This window comes from Camellia sinensis, chromosome 3, assembly GCF_055761805.1.
Source record: "Camellia sinensis isolate YWXY chromosome 3, ASM5576180v1, whole genome shotgun sequence".
Taxonomy (NCBI): Eukaryota; Viridiplantae; Streptophyta; class Magnoliopsida; order Ericales; family Theaceae; genus Camellia; species Camellia sinensis.
The window spans coordinates 208370730-208389137 of record NC_138963.1 but is presented as its reverse complement, the minus strand read 5'-3'; the positions used below and the strand labels follow the sequence as shown (position 1 = coordinate 208389137).

At 32.7% G+C, this 18408-nt stretch overlaps 2 protein-coding genes across 2 annotated transcripts; one reads left to right on the top strand and one right to left on the bottom strand.

Moving 5' to 3' along the window:
* Nucleotides 1-423: 423 nt before the first annotated feature.
* LOC114270335 (patatin-like protein 2) lies at nucleotides 424-3485 on the bottom strand. The gene is made up of 7 exons (XM_028211803.2): nucleotides 3211-3485; nucleotides 2372-2553; nucleotides 2080-2266; nucleotides 1777-1938; nucleotides 1342-1644; nucleotides 825-997; nucleotides 424-724 (listed from the first exon to the last, which is right to left on the bottom strand). The coding sequence occupies exons 1-7, from the start codon at nucleotides 3340-3342 to the stop codon at nucleotides 637-639; spliced, it is 1227 nt and encodes a 408-aa protein (XP_028067604.1). The 5' UTR covers nucleotides 3343-3485; the 3' UTR covers nucleotides 424-636.
* A 9801-nt stretch (nucleotides 3486-13286) lies between these two features.
* LOC114270336 (26S proteasome non-ATPase regulatory subunit 14 homolog) lies at nucleotides 13287-17680 on the top strand. The gene is made up of 6 exons (XM_028211804.2): nucleotides 13287-13532; nucleotides 13695-13872; nucleotides 14232-14313; nucleotides 15515-15691; nucleotides 15781-15948; nucleotides 17152-17680. Exons 1-6 carry the CDS (start codon nucleotides 13391-13393, stop codon nucleotides 17341-17343), a joined length of 939 nt encoding a protein of 312 aa, XP_028067605.1. The 5' UTR covers nucleotides 13287-13390; the 3' UTR covers nucleotides 17344-17680.
* The last annotated feature ends 728 nt before the right edge of the window (nucleotides 17681-18408 follow it).

Below are 18408 nucleotides of genomic sequence, written 5' to 3'. Positions count from 1 at the left end.
CTATCAGGGGTGCTTCTATCAGTTCTGCTATCAGTTCTGCTAGTTTTGCTATTAATTCTGCTACCAGTTCTGCTGTATGGTGTTGATTTTCCAAGTTGTCTTTCTTTAATTAGGCTGCTAGTTTTGGGTTATCTGTTTTGTTTAGGCTTGGCTAGTCTTTACTTAGGTGAGGTTGTTCTGGGTGGTTGTGGTTGTGGTTGGTTCCTCACCAACTCTTGATGGTGTGCTGCATATGATTAGGCGGTCTTATTAGTGCCAACCTAATTGGGATTGATTTGGCTCACTATGATGCTTTTGCACTCATCCTCTTTTCCCTTTATTGATGTGTTAGCTTTCTTCTTCATCAATAAAATTCTTTTTCTTTGCTGATCAAAAAAAAAATAGGAATAGTTTATCCTTTTTGAATCTCTCTGTAATTTCATATTTTTAATGAAATTTTCGCTTTATTGATAATATATATAAAAAAAAAAAACAATATTGGACTGATTTACATTAACTTTGACTATCACACCTGTGATTTATTCATACTAGCGCCTAACTATTGATGAATTTCCACACCAATATATAATGAGTTGTCCACCCATAAATAAAACAAAGTCTGATTAAACATTTATAATATAAAATGAAATTTAATCTTTAAGAACACCCGTTGGACTTTGCAATACATCCTCGAGGTGATTTGGCATGGCGAAGCCGCTTTTCCTTGGAGAGTATTTTAGCCAACCTATCGAAATTAAGCAAAGATAACAATAAGAATAAGTTTATAATTGTATTAAAATTTTAATATAAATTATTAGATACTACAAGAATAATTTTTAAAATACCTTATGAGAGCCTCCTCATTAGTGCCTTGATTAGAAGGTTCATTTAAACCAGTCTGTAAATTTACCCTTGAAACTGGCTTTTTTAGCAATCCCTCACCAACTTTCACAAGATTTTCCAAGTTCTCCTTTGTTGCAACATCAACCGATGATAGTTGCCCGCTTAATGTGTCATCCTGCATTTTTTTTTTTTGCCAATTAATATCACTCGAGCCAATTTACATCTAAATTAAGTGCCCATTTGATAAATGCCTTTCTTCATTTTTATTTTTATTTTGGTTTTTAATGTACTTTTTCTCAAATGATGCAATCAAACCTCAAAACTAAAATAATATTGACAATTTTCTCATCTTTTTTTTTTTTTAAAAAAAAAAAAAGTTGCTAAAAGAAAAAATCTCCGAAACAAGGTCTAAGTTGCATGGGAAAAAAAAAATCATAATATATATTTATTATTGATTCTTTTTTTAGCATTTATTCTCAACTTGTTTGTATGGCGTATTGAGCTCGGGTGCATGAATACCTGAATTCGGAGATAATTATTTTCAGAATGAAGGGCTTGAAAAACTGTAGAGATGTGAAAATCCACCATATCACCACTTGCTTGTGTGAATACATCCACTAGTGGAGTGGAACCATCGTTACTTAACCACCCCAAAACACCCCACTTAGCTGCTTCATCTGCTTTGTATTTGTCATCGGCTTTTGATGTACCAGTTCCAAGTGATAAAACAAGAAATCTGCCATATTCTGTTGGCTTTATCGGGAAAAAATCACAATTCCCCCGATTAATCTCCTTTGTCACTTCAGCAATTGCAACTAGTGTCTGCAACCAATAAATATAAAAATTTTGACTGAATCAATAAAATTTGATTTTTCTGATAAATCTTTTCTTTGAGAGAATTACAAAATGCGCATTATCTAAGTTTCAATTAATGCCAAAAAATTATGTAAATACCGGATTATTAGCTGCTACTCCGCCATCAATAAGATTAAATTGCCTCGCTTTCCCTAAAAAGTCCTTTGTTTCAAAATAATGTGCTGGAAGATAAGTTGGTGCAGCTGATGTTGCAATGCATATATCTGAGAGTAAGGCATCTAGACTTGGATTTTTCTTCACCTAAACAATACATACAAAGTAGGTTAACACATATAGACTAAAGAATTCAACTTTGGTACATAGAGTTTTTAAGTTTTGGGAACAAATGGTACGAATTTAACACATCGATATCTTAAAACCAAGAATCAAAGACATAAAAACCTCATAGGTGGAGAAGATGGTTGGTTGGAGTCGCTTGATGTCAAAAGTTGGAACTACAATATTAGTCAATGTCTGGTGCAACCTCCTATTTCCGAGCTTCTCTTTAAGAAGATGATGAAGATACTGGCCATCATATTTGGGTCCTGATATGGCTCTTATTACTTTTGTAGCATTAGCAAATGGATAGCTGTTGCTTGAAAATTGGTGACATGTGTTAACATATAGTAATGGATTTATATTATGCATCAAGCTATATATATATCATTTTTCATATATATATATATATTATCACCTTTCCTGCGGGAAGATTTTAGGGCATTGATCAAGATAGAAGGCCTTGATGTCTTTTGCAGCATACATGGGCCTATTCTTTTCATTTGGGGCAGTCAACATGGCTGTCACAAGACCTCCTGTGCTTGTTCCTGCAATCACATCAAAGTAGTCTGCAATTCTTGCATCCTCACCATCTAATTTCTGCACAAGTACAAGAAGATTTTGGTTATGATTTAACAAATTAATTCTAAAACGAATAATTATTTAATAGTCACGGAGCGTAAACTTAAAATGTTGGTATGGTACTCCAAGACCAATAAGAATAATAGTAATAGAGACAACTAGACCCACCCTGGTCGAGTGGAGGCAATATCGGCCCATCCATCCCTTTCAAGTGTATCCCTTACAATTATCATTAAATATTGTTTTACTCTCTTGCCTTTAAAATCATACAGCCCTCATTTGAGATTAACTAATTTAGCATGGCTTTTTGAATTTTTTTTTTTTTTTTTTTGTTATTGTTATTTTAATCTAGCTAAAAAAGTTGTGTTTAGGATAAAATTTGACTTTTTTTTAATTGATTTGATAATTGTCAAAGAAAAAGTAAAATGATTATAATTTGAATATGACATTTTGTCTTATTGGATAAATTAGTATTTTTATCTTTATTGACTTAGCTCATGCCAAATGAAGCTATAAATAAATAAAAAAAAATCTAAAAGGGTGAAAGTGAAACAATTTTTTATAATTGAGTAGTTCAACTACGCAGTTTTAAAGTTGAGAAGAAAAAAAAAAATAAATAAAAGTGATATTCAATGAATATTGAAAGAGTAAAATAAACTGAACCCTTTATTCTACCTGAAGCTCAGACTCCAAAAAGTTAAGGATTGTTCCTGGGATAATCCCTCTTATTCCACCTCCATCAATGCTAAGAATAGTGATTAGATCACCATAAGTTGGAGGTTGCAAAGGTAATTTTGCTCCTTCCATGCGAGATTTATTCAAGAGAGAAGATGTGTACAATACGAGAAAATATTTGCAGACTCTTTAGAGAGCGTTGAATAAAAAAAAAATTGTAGTTATAGTATAGAAACTTGAGAGATAGAAATAATAAAAATTCCAAAGTAGTAGTGAATTATCTTTGATAAGATGAGGGTATTTATAGACTCTTTATTTGTCATTAAAAAAAAAATATTCAATGACTTCATTTTTCATGTTTTGAGGCTGAAAAATATGGTGATGAAATTTTCTTTGACCCATTTGGTACGGTAGAACCCCTTCTTTTTTTACTTTTTTTTTTTTTTTTTCTTTTGTAGAACGTTATACATGAGAATTATAGGATAGACCATGAGAGAATCGTGGGTTTGAATAATTAGGTGAGAGTAGAAGTTTAACATAAAGGAATCAATAATGGACCTCTTGGATATCATAATGAAACTTCTAGCGAGTGAGTTTTTTTTTTTTTTTTCCTTCTAAATTTTTGAAACCCTTAATAAAATTTTTATAATTTCACTCACAATGATATGAAATGATAGGTATCAATTTTTAATTTGTTACATATTCAATTATGTGAGACTTTACTTTCTTATTACATCATTGACGATATATTTGAAAATCTCAAATGTAAGTCTCTAATATTACTCTTTTTTTTTTAGTATAGGGCTCATGGGTTAGAGCAAGGATCCTCTAAAGTGGTTTTTTTCTAAAGTTTTCTAGAGTGTTACATTGTGTGGTTGAGATTTATTGGCAAGTCACATCAATTTTTCTTATGTGACTTGCCAGTAAATCTCAACCACACAATGTAGCACTCTAGGAAACTTTAGGGAAATTTCACTCTAGAGGATCCTTGGTGCATGGGTTGTTCATCCTCAGTAAATATTAACTATGGCAATGATAATATATAGTGGTGTTATTATTAATCAAAAATCTCATATTAGAGTGGTTGAAACTATATGACGAGAGACAACCTAATCCCATTTATGATTTACAAAAATACTTGAGATTCCAAATTTTTTATCAAACACTCGTATATGTGTGGATCTCATTTGGATATAAGTCTCATACCCATGTGAGTGTTTGGTAGAAAATTTAATAAAAAAATTTGTATCCCTAACATTGTTTTTTCTATTTTCTAGTATCATCACGTAAAATAGTATTACTGATACATTTATGTTTGGTTTCTCTTAAATTTAAATATAAATTTGAGAGAACTTGAAGTGTTCATAGGGCTCATTATGAGCTCCATTTTAATTATCTGAATTGCTCATTTTGTAAGGCATCAGTGTATTATTCATGAAAAAAATAGATCAATCTAATAATTGTATTTTCTTTGAAAAAATATGTAGTTTATTTTCAAAAATATATTTGTCGTCTATTTTTTTTATAAACAAACACGATAAAATAAAAATGTTACAATTATCAAACTAATCAAAAAAAATTCATAGATGATATATACAAAAGGGCCTACAAAATAAAATGTTCGAGTCATCAAAACGAAACCCGTAGTGAGTTTCATGAGCCCCTCAAATTCTCTCTCCCTTTCTCTCTATTCCTCTCTTCTCTTTTTCGCAATATCCTTCCCTTCTCTCTCCATATTCACTATCTCACTCGCTACAATAGTGCACCCTTTTTTTATTTTTTTTGATATTTTTTTTTTTTTTTTTTGATAACTCAATATTTAGCCTATAAATCAATCTCACCGTCCATTTATGGAGGTCCAATTAACAGCCACGCACTTAGCAGCGGGGGACCAATGCCACAGTGGTGCACTTACCAACTCCATTGTAGTTCAAACTGAGACTCGTCAAAAAACTTGAAAATTGACACGCACAAACAGTTCCATTGTGGTTGCTCTTAAAACACTTTTCAATGGCATAGCTAAATTTGTGTTATATAACACAAAGGCTTTTCTTTTCTTTTTTTTAATAAAAAATAATATTATAATTTTTTGGATTAAACTTTTTTATCCTAATTAAGTTGGCACAAGAAATGAAAGTTTAATAATGTGCAGGTCACTGACAAAAAATTTGTGAAAAACGAACTAAACAGATACAAATCAAAATCAAGATCTAAATAAATAAATAAATAACATCCACTTCTCGTGAGCAACATCTAGTGAGCATGTCCCATGAAATTTAACCATCATAGCTATGGCCCTTATTAAGGAAGCCAAACTCCCCCCACAACAGCACCAAACATCAATAACCATCACTACTTGCATCCAACAATAGTCCAAAGCAGCAAAGTAAATCACCACAAACAAACCCTTTTCGCATCTGCACCAAGGCACATGTGTGGGGCTTTGTTGGGTAAAGGCTAATGCAAGCATTTCAAAAATTAATTAGATTATTTTTGTATTATGAATTTATGTAAGATTTTGAAAATAGAAAGAAAAAAAAATGGATGTAATATAGATGAAATATAATTCTTGTTTTATCTTTTAAAAATCAGTTAGACCCTAAATAAATGGATAGTTGAAACTAGAGTCAGTTCAACGTGTAGGTAAGTTAGTAGTACTTTGCTTGAAGAAAGAAAAAAGTATTTTAAAATTTTGTTCTTATCTAAAAGCCTACACAAAAACAAAAACAAAAAAATAAAAAATAAAAAAATAATTTTGAGATTGTCAAATGTTCCCACCCTCCTAAGAGGCCCATTTTAATGTTGGGCCTTAGCCTTCCAACCTTGAGCACTATTGATTGAGGCCTGGCCTGCAATGCCACAAGTGTTACCATAGCAGTACTCGAGTAAGAAAATAGAAAAAGGGCTTGATTTGATGGTTGTGGCGTCTAAGTAAGAATCAAATTCCTTTTGGTGAGAGTGCAAATCATTTTGAATAGCTGCCAACAAAATAAATAAATGGTTATCCTTAAATTCAAATCTTTTTTTTTAAAAAACCAATTGATAGGAGAATATTTATATATTATAAATATCAAAACAATATAATTTTAAAAGTTCAACAACATAAATCTGCAAATTCAACCCCAATAACTAAGAGCATCTCCAACGATTCACTAAAAAATTTATCAAATTTGAGTAAAAAAATGACAAATTCCTCTATCTGATATCGCCTACTCCAACGGAAAGATTTGGCTTTTCATCAAATCACCAGTCGACCGGACGGACGATTGGGAGGACGACCGGCCGGTCAACCAGTCAATGCAAAATTTTCACTTTGAGTTTGTATCTAAAATAAAAACCCAGAATGCTTCTTCAAATACTTACTCGCCCCATGGATAGCAATTGACCTTAATAATAAATAAAAAAAAAATCAAATCGGTATCACTGTTAAGAAATAAAAATTGGAGAATAGAGAGTCTAGAAAGAGAGTGAGAGTTTCTATCAGAAAACCCAGAAAGAAAAAAAAAACAGAGTACATACAAAACAATAGCAATAGGCATATCCAAATCTCCTATCTCATCTACTCCTTGCAACACAGCATGATCTCAGACTCCACATACAATTCAAGAATTAGTATACAAGGACCAAACCACCAATCTATCACATACCTATAACAAGAAGGAGGGCTGTGTTCGGAAGTAAGACGATTGGTGTGCTTTGTGGTAGGTGGTCTATGAATGCGGCTTCTGGGACTGTTCAGCCATGGCAAGGACCTTGTGGTGGGAGTGAATGGGTCGTTGAGATTGGACTAAAAAAGGCCAAGAAAGTGAGGCAACTTGTAATATATTGAACACCTACATCCTCAAAGTATATCAAAATCCAGATCTGTTTGTTCGATTAACCGGATGACCGGAGGGACAATCGGCCGGTTGTCCAGTGGGTCCTCGCCCAACGTTACTGCACAGTAAACTGGTAAACCCTTTCTAGATCCTCAGTTTGAGGAAACATTTGACATTTTCCCAATTTGATACTGTTTTGGTGAAATCATTAGAGTACAAAAAGTATGTATTTTTCACCAAATTTGAATTTGGCGATGCATCTGATTAACTATTGGAAATGTTCTAAGATTTCCATAATAAATAATAATAAAACAAATAACCAAAATAAATAATCAATTCTACTTTTGGTAAGAATTAACTCTTTAACTTTTTAATTGAAAAAGTATTGGTCAACTGAGATAACTCAATCAACCCATAATCTCGAACTTAATGGGTAAAATTTTAATGATAACTTAAAATGTTGCATTAAGAAAATACATAATTTTGTTATATGGTGTTGAATTGAACTGTTTTTGTGGTTGATAGATATGGGCTCTTTTGTGAAGTGGGTTAGTAGCTACTTTTCAGTTTTTAACATATTTTTGGTCACATCATTTCTTATATTTTTTTATATATTTTTTTTAAAAAAAAATCAAAAAAGTCAAAAGGTCAATTTTTAACCATCTTTCTAAAACAATCCATTGTAATTTGTTATATGGCGTTATGAAATTATGGAATTCATCTCCCAAAGTATAAATATAACAAAATTATGGGTCCCAAGCTGCAAAAACATATCTATACTTCTATACTTATTATTAACATTTGTATCCATAAACTTTTTTTAAAAAATAAAAAAAAATACAAGACTTGAACTTAAGACAATTTACTTAATTTATTAAAAAATATTTTCATCACTTAAACAACATACAAATTATATTATGAACTCAAAATTATAATTTATATTTTGAACACATCCATCGAATGAACTCATATCTAAATACAATATATTAGGGTTGTGCAACGGATTCGCCGACCCGTCACACCCGACCAATCCGATCCGACCCGACCAGCAACGGATATTTCATTTTTAGGGTTCGGATCGGGTGACGGGTAATCCGTCGTTTTAGTCACCTGGCCCGACCCGGCCGTGTCTTGGTTACTTTTTTTTTCTTTCTGCCCTTTTATGCCTCAGCGGGGCTGATATCCCTCATTTTGCCCCCCTTTTCCTTTCTGATACAGGAAACGTGTGACGCCCCAAATTTTTTTTTTAATCAAGGGAAATTAAATAAACAAAATGACTTAATAAACTAAAAAGTTGACATCTTAATAGGGTAATCCAACTCTCATACATAACCAAATGTCCAAATAACAATAAATAAAAACTTAAAATTATCCAAATACAACATCAAATGAAATTATAAAGTCCTTAATAGCTATTATATAAAATAATATAATTTATTCGGCTCTACTCGGGGTTTCAGGTCAGCCAAGGCTCTACGTTAGCGTCGACTCCATTTCAGCTTCAATTATTTTCTCGCCAAGACCTGGCATAAAATGCCAGGGCAACAAAAATATATGCCATGAGTTTTGCAACACAGTAAGAAAACATAACCAACCTACCATTCTTTTTAAGAGAAAAATAATGAGATTATAAACATGAGGTAACAATATAATTGTAAGCATAAATTACAACCATTAAAATAATTTTAATAAATTAGGTGACACTTGAAATCTCACCAAAGAAATTTAACTTACCAACCACTAAGCATGACAACGGTTAATTTGAAACCCTCCATTGGTCAAATATTCAAGTGTTACCAACCGTAACTACCAGGGATGCCCACGTCCGGAGTGATATACCCAAGTAATGGCATCCGTGGTCTGCCCCAAGAAAACGGTCTGCCAGGGGTACGTAACCTCCCTGTGTGCCACCAGCACATCCACCCTTATTCCAAAACCAAATACCGAAAAGGGTTCAAATAAGTCCCGTGCCATCTTAGAGTTTCGCAACACAATTAACGTGAGAATTCTCAAAACCAGGGCTCACCCTGAACAACCGGTGTTAACCGTCAATCCCTTGATTTCATACACTCTTTAAAATCAGGACTCATCCTGAACAACCGGTATTAACCGTCAACCCTTAATTTCGTACACTCTTTAAAACCAAGACTCACTCTGAACAACTGGTATTAACCGTCAATTGTTAACTTTGTATATGTCGTTAATCATTTCAGTTAATTTTGATATTACTCACAAATAATTCCAAATTTTAATCACAATTGATGTTATACCAACTCATTAAAATTCCCAAAATAAAATATTACACATGTCACACAATAATAAATAAATGTACAGCATTTAAATAAACAATTTATTTAAACCATGGTATGAAATAATAATTTAGATACAGAGAAAATAAACCAAAGTCACACATGTGCATGGATCTTTAATTTACAAGATTAGACTATCACAATATTAAATAAACCACAATACACCCATACATGGATTACTAAGGCCAAGTTTGGGAAGACTAAAAAAGTGCACTTTTTGTCTTTTTGGACTAAAAAATTGAGGTTGAAAATATGGATGTTTGGGTTAACTTTTTGACTTTTTATTGAAAAATGTGTAATAAAAAATTGTAAAAATTGATTTGTAGGCAAAAATTTGAATTGGGAGTTGTGCAGCCGTAATTGTTGACTTTTGGTGAATAGTATTAACTTTTTAGCTTTTTGAGTAACTTTTTGGCTTTTTTGCATCTTCCCAAACTTGCCCTAATTTACCATATTTGATGAATTGGACCAACACAATAATTGATTTTTATCCGAATAAATAATTGAAGTCATGATCTTAAACCTGTCTAGAAATTTTCAGGTTATACCTTAGGTAATAAAAATTATAAATAAATTATTTATACAGTTCTAAAATTCGTGAAAATGAACAGAATATTCAATAAATATGTTTGGGTCATTTTTCAGAAATAAATTCCCAAAAATAAGTTATAAATAATTCTGTAAAATTCCCAGAAATTTTATGACACAGATTTATCACATTTTCTTAAATTAATTCCATACTTAAATTTATAAATCAGATCCACAATCTAAAAATTTAGTATGACATTAGACTTCTCAAATTTCATATTTTAGTTAGAAATTACCAGATTTTGCTTAATATAGAATTTTTAATAAGCTTTTAAACATATACTAAAATATGTCTTATAGTAGCAGATTTAATTATAAATTTGTATAAATTCGTACCAAGCTCAATAATTGTTAAGAAAATTCCTGGATGAACTAGACATCATTCTCAACAACTTTGTAGAAGAAATCATTTCAAAATTTTGAGCATAAAATTGTCTAAAAATTCGTACAAATTTCTGGCAGATTGAAGAGTTATATAATCAAACCAAATAAAATCTTTAATCATCTTTTTAATGGCACAAACTATACATGCAAGTCTAAATCCAAGATTATATCATGATTTTAAGGCTACTAATAAAGAAATGACCTTCAAATATTTAACATACCAATCACAAATTTACATACAACTATAAACAAAATTTTATCTAAAGTTTTAGCTATGTTAACATATAAACACAAATCTTGTAGAGAATTTTATCAAATGATCAGATTATCAACGATTTGACAACAAATAATTTTACAAAATCTATTAATAACCACAATAATCAAGTGGATTACAAATTGAGGATAATTAAAAATATATATATTATTTTTATTATATAAAAATACGGGGTTTCACAAAACGGCGATCGATCTACATGCGGCGATCGATCTACACTGACTGAGGTATCTCTCTCTCTGCTTGCCTCTTCTTCTCATCTTCTTCTGCATTCCTCTTCTTCTCTTCTTCTGAGTCTAATCTGTTTTTTTTTTTTTCGTTCCACTTCTAAAACTACAGACTGAGGTATCTCTCTCTCTCTCTTCTTCTTCTTCTTCTTCTTCTTCTTCTCTGAGTCTAATCTGTTTGTTTTTTTTTTTTTGGTTCCAGTTCTAATCTTTTAGAGTCTAAGACCACCTCCAACGCTTCATCAAATCTGGCATAAAATTTGAAATTTGGTGAAAAAGTGACTTTTTGGTGCTCCAACGGTTTCACCAAATCAATATCAAATCGAGAATTCACCAAACCTTTCACCAAAATGAGCACACGCTCCAAGTTTCACCAAATCACTGTTTGTTACCGTTGGGGGAGACAAACCAGTCGACCATAAAACGGTTCAAACAGTTCAAATAAATAGGTTCAAACAGTTTAAAAAAAAAATTTGCCTAGTCAACCGATTGTCGCGGAAAAAGTTCAGACAATTCAAAAAAAAGTTCAAACAATTAAAAAAAAAAAAAATATTTGCCTTCACCGGTCGACTGGCCGATTAACCAACCGGTTGTCCCGGCGCAGATTTAATGAAAATTTGATGAAAATGAACCATTGGAGCACTCGGTATCAGATTGAGAAAAAAGTTTACTCAGATTTGATGAAAATTTTGGTGAACCGTTGGACATGCTCTAATCTATTATTATTATTATTATTATTATTATTATTATTATTATTATTATTATTATTATTATTATTATTATTATTATTATTATTATTATTATTATTTTGTTTTGTTCCAGTTCTAAAACTAGAGACGTGATTAGATTGATTGACAGTGTTAGGGTTTTGCACACAGAGAAAGGAATACAGAGAGAAAACCACAGAGAGGTTTGGTTTATTTTTCTTGTTATTTGCTTCTGCAATGGATTTTGTGAGGGACTTCATAGAAAAAATATTAGATTAATTTTGAGATCTGTGATGGTAGTTTGTTTGTATAAAAATGAAATTTTGAATTAATCTGTTCTGTTCTGAAGTTCACAATCTGTTTTGATTCAGAATCTGTTTTAATCTGTTCACAATCTGGGATTAATCTGAAATTCACAATCTGTTTTTTTCTGTTCTGAAGTTCACAATCTATTTTTCTTGTTATCTGTTCTGTTCAAACTTTAATTCATAATTTGATTCACAGTCTGTTTTGATTCATAATTTGATTTACATTAAATTAGTGATCCTTCCTCAATCCTTCTTCGATCCTTTGATTCATAATATATTCATAATCAAAGTTTAGTGAGCATCAAAGTTTAGTCAGTGAACATTAAATTTTGATTCATAATTTAGTCATAATATATTAATAATCAAAGTTAAACTTTGATTCATAATTTAGTTTAATTAATCTGTTCTAAATCTCGTTGTTTTGTAATTTAGTCAGTGAACTAATCTGTTCTGTAATTTAGTTTAATTTAGTCAGTGAACATTAAACTAATCAAACTGAACATTAGTCAATGAACATTAAACTTACTGATCCTTCTTCAGTTTAATTTAGTTAGTTTAAACTAATCTCATTAGTCAGTTTAATTTAGTCAGTCAAAATTAGATGTGAAAATTGCCCAGGTTTTGGATGATAAGTATTTTTTTTGGATGATGAAAATTGCCCAGTTACTTACACTGCTATTCCAATTACATAGGCATATGAGTATTTTTTTTATAAACTTAAAGAGACTAGTATGTTAAGTGCCCAAGTTATGTGTAAGTTTGCATTGCCCAGGTTTTGTGAAAATTGCCCAGGTTTCGAGGAAGTGCATTATATAGGATTCTTCAGAGATGGTTGATAATGAAGAAACTAGTTGTGAAAGAGTGAAGGAGGAAGAGTGCTTGATGAGGAGGACACTGGTTGCTCATATTGATTATATATATACCCAGAAGCAGCACAAGCCTTGAATGAATCTCTCTTTGTTTGTCTCTTAATTATAATCACTGGCTAGGATTCTAATATTTGTGTTTATATATCAGTTAGTATAGCATAATAATAAAGAATAAAACATGTTTCTTGTGTTTTCTTTGTTGTTGTTGTTGTTGTGGGTATTTTAGTTCATTTGCTACTGTTTTTGATTGAATATCTTTAGATTTTCCTCAAATTTCTAAAGATGTAACCTCAGATCAAATATTGGGTTTCTTGAAAAACAACCAGTAAAATCTTGAACGGAAACTATTATTAATTTCATTGTTTTTTTTTATGTGGAAAATTTGTAAAATTTTCAACCGCCAAATCGATTCGTATCCATCCGCTAATCCGCATCCGCCAGATTAGCGGACGGATGCGGATTGATTTTCTCCAATCTGATGGACGGATGACAGATTAGAGGTTCCGTGATCGTAATCGATCCGCACCCACCCCTACAATATATATTCATTCCCGCAAAATTGAAATATTATAAAAGTTTAGGGGCATTATTGCAAAATTACCCACGCTATGAATAAGCTATTTTTCTCTCTGAAGAGTACCAATTCGAGCAGCAATCTTGCTATCAAAGAAATCGAATTCCGATCGGAGCGAGAGAATGTCAGGGATGGAGAGATTGCAGAGAATGTTCGCCGGCGCCGGAGGAGCGTTGGGACACCCGCCGCCGGACTCTCCGACTCTCGATTCATCGGAGCAAGTCTACATCTCTTCGCTTGCCCTCCTTAAAATGCTCAAGCACGGTACATTCTCCTTCTTTCAATTTTAGGGTTTCTCTGCAACTATAGATATATATAGATGTATACATATATACATACAGTTACATAGGGTTATGTGTGTGAACCTGATTAGGGTTTGTGTTTCTATTGTGTTGTATTTGGGGGGATTGGGATTGGGATTGACAGGTAGAGCCGGAGTTCCTATGGAAGTGATGGGATTGATGTTGGGTGAATTTGTGGATGAGTACACTGTTCGCGTCGTTGATGTATTTGCGATGCCGCAGAGTGGTACTGGTGTCAGTGTCGAAGCGGTCGATCATGTTTTTCAGACTAATATGCTTGATATGCTTAAACAAACTGGAAGGTAATTCACTCTCATTCTTCGTTGTTAATTCTTATGCCTAATTACGACTGAATGTTTAATTCTGGCATTAGAAGAACCTGCTCTTATCTGTGATTTCTTTTATTTATGTTATGTTTCTAGATTCGGTTGTGTACAAGAGGCTCCCCTTATGGTTTTTGCCTCCTAATTTGATATAGAAATTCTATAACTAGGGTTTAACTGCCCATTAAAAAAGCCCATTGATTTATGCACTCATTGCTTGTGTAATTGGCATTGATATTCTGCTTCCTGCACTCACTGCTATAACGACATGCCTCGACATGCTTTCAAACATTTTCGTAGATGTTATAGTCAGCTTGTTGTTTTGCTTGGTATTGCAGGCCGGAAATGGTGGTAGGATGGTATCATTCACATCCTGGATTTGGCTGTTGGCTCTCTGGTGTGGACATCAATACTCAACAGGTTGTATTCTATCTTCTTTTGTTGTTGTCGATGGTAGTAGTGGTACAATTATGTAGTTGTTTTACTACTATTAATTTATATAGCGATTTTTGCATGGTACTTTATTCTTCTATTATGTTTTTATGTGTTCGTTATCATTGGTATCATTATTCTATGATGGCGTTTTCCTATGACCTTTTTTGGTTGTATAAAAGAAACATTTTTGCTTTTTCTTTGCCAATTTTAAATTGTAATTTTCCATTCTGTATGAGCAATTTTTTTTTCTCCTATTCTGCGTTTTCTGTTGTTGATTTGTCTCCTTCTCAAGTTATACTTGCAAGAAATTCTTGGGCAGTTTACCTTTTGCATTCAATGTGGAGTAAATAATTTTGAATGTTATGTCTGAAGATGCGCTGATGAAGAAATTTCTATGCTGGTCAGTCCCATAGGAAGGCAGTCTAGATTCTATAGTTGAAGGCCTATCACAAAGGAAGTTTACCTCCGATGGGAATGATCTCCATTCATGAAGCTTTTTTTTGTTAATTCATTAATTTAGTTTTAACTGCCTGGGATCATGGGATCTAAGTTAGTTGAATCACCTCTGTGTAGGGAAGGACTTGCAAACTATGTGTCAAGGATATGATGATGGTTGACAATGTCCAGTATAGAGGTTGGATATTGAGTCATGGTAGAGAACCCCCTCTCCCTCCAAAAAAGCAACCTAAACAATTAGGAGAATTGAGTATGAGGTGTCAAACATAAGGCTTATGTGCTTACACAACTTCTGGGACTTGTGTTCGTGCATATGCAGATGCATGTTTAGCTAATCACTTGTTTCTCTTGTGCAATTTGATTGGCGATTTTGGACAGGAGAGATTGTGGTTGGTGCAAGATTCCAATGTACTTTGCTTAGGCTATGATTACATTGATGTTAATGAATTTGGATTTCCTGATGTTTTACTTGTGGAACTAATTCAACTTGGAGAATGATGTTTGTTAGAAGGGGAACTTATAATTTCTATGAATTAATTCATGCAAATTCTATGCTTATGAAGTTATGATGCTTCAATTGGACAAGAATTCTCAGAAATTTTTCATGCCCCCTCTCTCGCTTTGTCTACCTCTGTGTGTGTGTGTTTTGAATTGGGGTAATTTTGTTATCATTTATTTCTGTCAAGAGTCAAGACCACCTTAATTGTTGACATTTTGTGATATCATGCAGAGTTTTGAAGCTTTGAATCAACGTGCTGTGGCAGTTGTGGTGGATCCCATACAAAGTGTTAAGGGGAAGGTGGTCATTGATGCCTTCCGCTTAATTAACCCACAAACCATGATGCTTGGCCAAGAGCCAAGGCAAACAACGTCCAACCTTGGACATTTGAACAAGCCATCCATTCAAGTGAGTGCTGAATGAGTGGTGCCTTTGTGTTTCTGATAGCTGCGGTGTCACCCCTGAGTTTTATCCTCTAATGGCAATTTGTTTTGCAGGCATTGATCCATGGGCTGAATAGGCATTATTACTCAATAGCCATTAATTACAGGAAGAATGAACTTGAGGAGAAAATGCTACTGAACCTGCACAAGAAGAAGTGGACTGATGGCTTGACACTGCAACGATTTGATACCCATTCCAAGACCAATGAGCAGACTGTTCAGGTAAGTGAAGCTTTTTGTGAGGCCAAGAGTTTCATTGTCTTGTGTGTGTGTTGTATTTGGCACCTTTGCATTAAGGTGCAGAGGCTACACATTTTTTGTTTTTTTAACCTCAATTTTGAAAGATTTTTATCGTGGATTGTTGTGTTGCCTTTTGTACCTGAGAGTCAAGGTCCATAGAGTGTTGCTATCCTGCATAGATGCATAGGATCTGATGCTGAATGCCCTAGAATCAAAACAATAATATGGGAATGGGAATACAATCCAGTAATGAGATAGAAGTCCTTCAAGTGTTGCCTGTAGATTGCTTCAAGGCGTTAATCTAGTTTGTTTTTCTTATATCCTGAAGATCCAAAAATAAGACACTAATATGGAGATCAGTCATGACATGGATATTATGTTTCTATTAATTTTTTTTTTTCTCTTTGCGAGTTTGTTTTCCAATATATAGTAGAAGGCTAAAATCTGAGCCTTTTAATTTTGTAGTCTGGAAGAGATAACTCAAAAATCAACTTTGGATGCACTCAAATCAGTGCATTATTACTTCCCTAAAACTTCCTTATTCTTCATTTCATTCTTCATTGCATTTTAGTAATGTACTAATGTTGCTCCCTTGGGGTTGAAGTTGTTCTGTCAAGTTGGATCATTTTCATAGGAAGTTTTTGTGTGGACAAAATTATCTTGTCTCTGATAAGCTAGACCACCCATGGGTAACTTATATAGGTTCCTCTATCCATGTGGATGACCTATTCCTCGGTTTAGAATAAAGTAATTTGCTTCATGCAGATAATCATTTACCATTGAGATTTATTTGGAGTCCTTGAAGCCCATTAATTGATGTTGTTTGAGGATGACCTCAAGTTCCCTGTGGTTGAACTAGAAAAGTGCAATCTATGAAAGCATAACCTTTCCATAGTCAAACGTATATATTTGTCCTATATATGATATTTAAGGGTAGTCCAATGCATGAGGCTCATGCCACTGCAGTGTGTCTGGGAAGAAAGATGTACATAGACCTATTATGATATAGAAATTATTAAAATGTACACAAATATTGCAGCATCCATGTCCTTTTTATGAAATTTTGGGTTAGCTGTGCCTCATATCTTGTTTCACAGGCTACAATTATTAAAATGTGCAATTTGTCAAATAGGCATCCCGATGTGATAAAATTATGACTTACATTGTATTCCTTGTGATGTGTAGGAGATGCTAAACCTTGCTATTAAATATAACAAGGCAGTGCAGGAAGAGGATGAGTTGCCACCAGAAAAACTAGCAATTGCGAATGTGGGAAGACAGGATGCCAAAAAACATCTCGAAGAACATGTCTCCAACTTGATGTCATCAAACATAATTCAGACTTTGGGCACCATGCTCGACACAGTTGTGTTCTAGGGTTCAGTGTTTGATTCTCCACAGGATTGCAATTTAGTTGCACTTAAAAAGTTGAAAACAATGTGGGTATGATTAGAACTCCTTGAACTGCTAGAAATGTTTCATTATTTAGGTAGAATAATGAAAACAAAGCTTATGTGGGTAAGCAATGCTATCATGAAATAGTTTTTAATCTTATTCAATTGTCTCTTCCCGATTTGTATTTCTAGTTTGGTTTGATTTGAATATTCTCCTAAGCTACATTCGTTGAATGTTTGTATTTCATTAAAGAAAGTGACAGCTGTGACATTTAAGAAGTCAACTCATTTGGCTTTTAATGGGATTTGATTTTGTTTTATGTGGGTGGTTTATGTAGCTGTTAGGAGCTCTGGTATTCTCTTTTAAGCTGTATAGGACCAGTAGCAAAACCTCAAAAAAGGTTGAATGTGGACTTTCTTTTGAGGAATTAATTTCATGTAAAGTTGTCTTTTGCATTTTGGATATTTTTTTAAATACAATTAAAAAGTATAATATTTGTGAAATGTTATTTTAAAAAATTCACTAAATATCAAAAATATTTTTAAAAAAATACAAAAATTAAGTATATTTTTGTATTTTTGTATATTTATTGATTTTTTACAATATTTTACTTTGATTTGGTGCATTTAGAAGTAACAAATTTTCTTAAAATATTAAAAAAATATTACTAAAAAAAATCAAAATATAAAAAATTCAATATTTAGAAAATTGGAACTAAACAGGGTGAACAGTATGATGATGGAAGGATTTTCCTACCTGTGGTTCGAACTTGATGACTTGCAAAAGGTTACACCTGCTGCAAATTTTTAGGAGGATGTAGGAGTCAAGTTTATTTATTTTTTATTTAACAGAATAAACAACATAATCATTGATAATGCTAGTTACAGTACAAAAGGAGTTAGATTTGAGTAGTGGATCATTCTGACTATCGGTGAACTGTGGATTTAAGCTGATAGTGTTTGTTGCAATTGGTGATTGCAAATCTGATAACATTTCTGTTTTTGTGTAGTTCTTGTTGTGGAAGAACCTCATGAGATTCAAGTTTAT